Source organism: Alligator sinensis, unplaced genomic scaffold (genome assembly GCF_000455745.1).
Source record: "Alligator sinensis unplaced genomic scaffold, ASM45574v1 scaffold386_1, whole genome shotgun sequence".
In the NCBI taxonomy this organism is placed as follows: domain Eukaryota; kingdom Metazoa; phylum Chordata; order Crocodylia; family Alligatoridae; genus Alligator; species Alligator sinensis.
In genome coordinates this window covers 245,110-250,183 of record NW_005841996.1, presented here as the reverse complement: position 1 = coordinate 250,183, position 5,074 = coordinate 245,110, and the positions used below count along the sequence as shown (strand labels likewise).

Below are 5,074 nucleotides of genomic sequence, written 5' to 3'. Positions count from 1 at the left end.
GGGTGCGTGGGGGCTGCGGGGGGGGGCGGGGGGGGGGGGCATGCACATGGGGAAGAAGGGGAAACTGCCTAACTCTGAGCTGCCTTGTTGGTTCTGGGATTTTGACAGTGGGGAGGAGTAGCAGTATTAATTGCCACTGCTCCTTTGTTATCAAATTTCCTGACCCTTGTGGAGCCCTGCAGGCCAGATTCCCAGACTCTGCAAACTGCATTTGGGCGAAAGGCCAGAGGTAGAACACTGCTGGACTAGATTATACATGTATTTCTTCAGGAGCAGCTAAAGATCTTTAAATGCACACCATACTTTAACTCAAGTTAACTTTTGAGCACTGAAAAACTTTAAGGACTTGCATCTTTAAAGAAACTTTATTCCTTTCCATATACCATATTTACCCAGATCTAAGACAACCCTCCAATAACTAGATTCTAGACATGCAAAACTATGAATTTGTTTTAATTTTCCATGTCTAGAAACTAGTTATTGGGGGATCATCTTAAGTTCATCCCCATGTAGCAGTGCCACAAGGAAAGCAGTGGCAGGGAGAGTAGCAGCAGGCAGTCTGCTTCACAACCCCTGTTGTCCCAAGCCTCCCCCCCACAATTTGTCATCCTCTGGTGTTTCCCCCCCTGCCCCAACCTTTGCAGCTGCTCTGGCCATCTCCACTAAGAGTATGGAGCACCCAGCCAGGCCAGGCAGTAATGGCAGCTCTGTCTCCAGTCTCCAGCCCCAGGGCAGGGTTAGGGCCAGAGGCACAGCACCTCCCCCTGCCACTCTGCATGCCCCTTCCCTGCACTACCCAATGCTCTGCGCATCCCCTTTCTATACTCCATGCATCCCTTTCCTACTGCCCTTTCGCCATGATCTTTTGAGCCTTTCATATACGTTACAAAACGGGTCAAGAAAGCTGGGTACAGTATTTTCAGTAGCTACTATAAAACGTCACAGCCCCTAGTCCTGTTAAAAACCAACCCCCACCACTAACCTCACAAATCTATTGAACTTCTCTCGCAGACCTGGACAGACACATACAGTTAAGGCCTAGGAGTATTGTTAATTAACAGTTTAAGTCCAATCTCTCCACACAATTACTCTAGAAAAATGCTGTCCGTTCACTATTCCTTTAGCTGTTAATTATTTTTAAGGCATCTCTAAAGACAAATGGATGTTTTAATGGATTAATATCTTTTACTGAACCAACTACTTGTCGGGAGAGATATTAGATAAGCTTTTGAGCACTTTGTGGAAAAGCATTACATAGTTCTTGGACCATCACAGGCACAGCAACACACTAACAGATTTGAAAGCCTAATGAATGATCATGCTTGTATTTAATCCTTTTCCTCATCAGAAAAAACGTTGCCAAAAAAAATATCAGTAAGCTGTAGCAGACTGTCTGTATAGAAATCAGCTCTTTCTAGTTTCAGAAGTTCTCATGTTAAATCAGTGGGCTCAAATGGGATTCTGCAAAACCCTTTCAGAGGTGCCATGGCACAGGTGCTGGGCCATGAAGTGTAGGGGGAAACTGTCCTCAATGCCTCATGCACAGAGAGATAAATTCAAAGCAGGCTGAAATGGTCAATCCTGTTACACCACTTCCTGGTCTGACCCTGTCCTTCCCACCTCAGCAATGTCCAAAACTCCTGGAAACAGAAGTGTACAAGGCACATGGAACTGTCCCGTGTGCCTCTGTTTCTGGGAGAAGCATGGGTGATGAGGGGAGGTTAGAAAGCAATGGCTGCAACAAGAGCATGCACTCCTGCCTGTCCTGACTGTACATAGGTAGACACATGGGGCAGTTCCATCTGCTGGTGGCAATGGTGATATCAGTGTGGTCAATAACCACCAAGTTAAGCCAAGGCAGCACAACATTGATTCTGAAACAGATCTTCAGTCAAATTAACAAGTTCTAAAAGGGTGTCCTCAATCTAAAATGGTTGAGAACCACCATGTTAGACATTAGCAATGAACAACTGACTCATCCAATCAATACACAAGGTTAGGGGATCACAACTAATATTAAGACAGGTTAGCTGTTAAGAAAACATAGTAAGAGCTATGCTTGCACCTTGAGACAGGATATTAAAAATTGACTTTTTAACTGGATTTTTTTTTCTGGCCCATGAGGAAGCAACAAGTCTATGAGGAAGCCATCAAATTTGATTCAATTATTATAGCAAGCAGCTTATTTTATTTATTCTTCTATTTACATTTAAAGATTTTACTAGTTCTCTCTCAACTAAAAACTTGCCATTTCTAAATTTATATCATCCTCAAAAGTTTTCCTCATGACATACATTCAGATGTATTCAAACTTATTCATAAAAAAATTCCACCAAATGTAAACACCTGGGAAGTAGGGACCTACTCAAATCGCAATAAACGGCAGTTTCTGCAAACATTGTGAAAAATGGCAGTTTTTGTAATTTTGCCTGGAATCACTGTGGGGAGGGAAATCTTACTGAAAAATAAAATGCTGGCTCCCTAATGGGAGCCAGTGCAGCCCAGCCTCACAGCCTGCCAGGGATGGCTGGGAGCCACTGGCACAAAGGACAGCAGCCAAGATGGTGGCCGCACCCCTTCCCTCCACCACTGATAGGCCCAAAGGGCTGCCTTTCATGTGGCCCTGCCCCTCTACCAATTAGCAGCAAGGGATAGGGTCATATGAAAGGCAACCCTCTCTGCCAATCAGCAGTGAAGGGAGGGGCCCCTCAGCCACTTACTGGTGGGCAGGAGGCGGCTTGCTGTAAAACAAAACAAAAACAAAACAAAACAAAACAAAAAACAAAACTACAAAAATGGTGCTGGGTGCTGCAAGCAGCCCACAATTTTTTCTTCGCCTCAGCGTGATTTAAGTAGATGTCTACTGGGAAGTTAAACTAGATTTTAAACTGCACTCAAAACAGGACTTTGCAGGTCAGGCTACTTTAAAAGCACATTTCACAATTAGTGTTAAATTACAATTGTACTTGCTGCATTATTTTGTGTTTTAACAATCCTTGGGGGGAGGGGGGGGAACCAAACAAAACCAGAATCCTAGCACAAAGATTAGTGCACTCTTGAATTGTTCTGAAGATTCAATTTTTCAACAAGATCATGAAAAAATTAAATTGATTACACAAGCATTTCAAAGAATCATAGAAAAATAGGGCTGGAAGTGACTTCACAAAATCATCTCATCCAACTGCCTCCTCAAGGCAGGAACATCCCTGTCTAAACCATCTCAGACAAATGTTTGTCTAACTTCAACTTAAAACAAACAACCCCCCGCCCCCCCCACAAAAAAAACCTAAACTTGAAGCTGTCTCAGTGCTTAAATCACTCCTAGTGAGAATCCTTTGTAATATCTAACTTGCAACAAGGAAGATTTAAGTTAGGGACATTACTTCCAGTCCCATCTTCTGTCAAAAGATCGTTCATTAGCAACCTTTTTTGTATTTGATGGTTTAATCAAGTCTCCCCTCATTCCTGTTTTGTCTTCTCCGAGTGAAATAAATCCAATTCTTCCACCTTTTAAAAATTTAAAAAATTAAGTTACTTACACTACATGCACAAATTTTAGAACCAAAGTCTGTATGCACAATGATAAAAAGCATATTACATTACCTTCTTATGCTTTACTCCACGATAATGCGACTGCAGGCTTATAGAACTCATGCATGGAACTTTACAAATCTAAAAAGATAAATTTCAAACAAAGTTTTCAATTATGTTACAGCCAACAGTACTATAAGAACACTGTTGCGTGAGCACTGCAAGAATATAAATCACATTTTCTCACGTGTCCCCAAAATATAAACACATGCCTATTTTTGGAAGGCCCCAAGAAAGTAACTGAGACCTGAGATCTCTTGCAGGCCTCAGCACACTGAGTCCAAACCAGTATGTGGCTGTGGGCCATGTGCTGGGTTGGACCCAGAGACCCAGCCATGGAGCAAACCAGTGTGCTGGCCCAATCTGGCACATAGTTGGGGAGGGGAGCTCCCTATGGGTCCAGAGATTTGGCCACGTGGGTGGGGGAGGGAAGACAACCAGTGGCAGTGCTAATTGCTGTGGCAACCAGAGCCACAGAAATTAATACTGCTACCACTTTACTACCACCTTCACCACCAAATTCCCAAACCTGTGAGAAGCATTTTTTCTTGCATAATGCGCTCCCTTAATTTTCCCTTGCTGGTTTTGGGGGGAGGGGAGGAAGGCAATGTGGGTTATATGCGAGACAATATAGTATCTACTGATTAAAGGATGAGTATAGGATGCCATTCATGGATCCTATACCGAGTATAGGATGTGTGAAATTAAGCGAAACATCCCAAGATGACAAAAAGCATTACATGAGGAAGTTGTAAACAAGCCTGCTCAGACATCTGGGAAGTAAAGTTTAAAAAAAATTGAAGTTTTTATGTGAACTATGTTTTTAGTAACAGTTTTTTGAGCTCTGCCTCTCAGTTTCCAGATTCTTATATTTGCAGTCTTCCCTACAGATTATTAGTGGTCTGTAGAAGCAGCTGGTCACACCATGCAAAGAGGAGCTGTAACCAAAAGGTTTGCTAATCCACTGCATTACTTATGTGCAAAAGGCTCAGAATACAAACAGTTCAAGACGACTGTTTTACTGCACCAAGGGCAGCACAAAACAAACTGTAGTCTTTGAGATAAACTGTTTTTGATAATAAACAAAAAATATGGACAATAGAACAGCTCATTTGTAGCACACATGTACCCAATGTTTGTGAGTTCGGATTGTTTGGGTGGGGATACATCCGTGTCCTTCCTGTGGAAAATATCTATATTTTAAAGTACATAAATCAGTTCTCAGAAACTTGGAACAGATGGTACTTCTCTTGTTCCTAAGGACTGAAGCTAGGTTTTTCTGAATCACTCAACTGAATTTAAATGTAAGTTCCAAGTAGGTAAATTACCAAAGTGCCTTTTTAAAATTTGGTCCTTACTATACTTATCTGGATGCTTTATGATGGGGGTGTCAAACATACGGCTGAAAGGGCACATCTGGCCCCTGGTGCAAGCCCTGGGTTGACCGGTATGGACAATCCAGGCCAGATCTGGCTCACAAAAC

General features: G+C 42.5%; 1 protein-coding gene across 2 annotated transcripts in view; it reads right to left on the bottom strand.

Annotated features, from left to right (window-relative positions):
* Positions 1–5,074, bottom strand: part of LOC102380984 (sericin 1-like) — a 43,908-nt gene that overhangs the window by 36,553 nt on the left and 2,281 nt on the right. For both annotated transcript variants that reach the window (XM_006021495.3, XM_025201475.1), the window contains one exon: positions 3,604–3,672. In XM_006021495.3, coding sequence (XP_006021557.1) covers positions 3,604–3,672 — 69 coding nt within the window. The remainder of the gene's footprint in view (positions 1–3,603; positions 3,673–5,074) is intronic.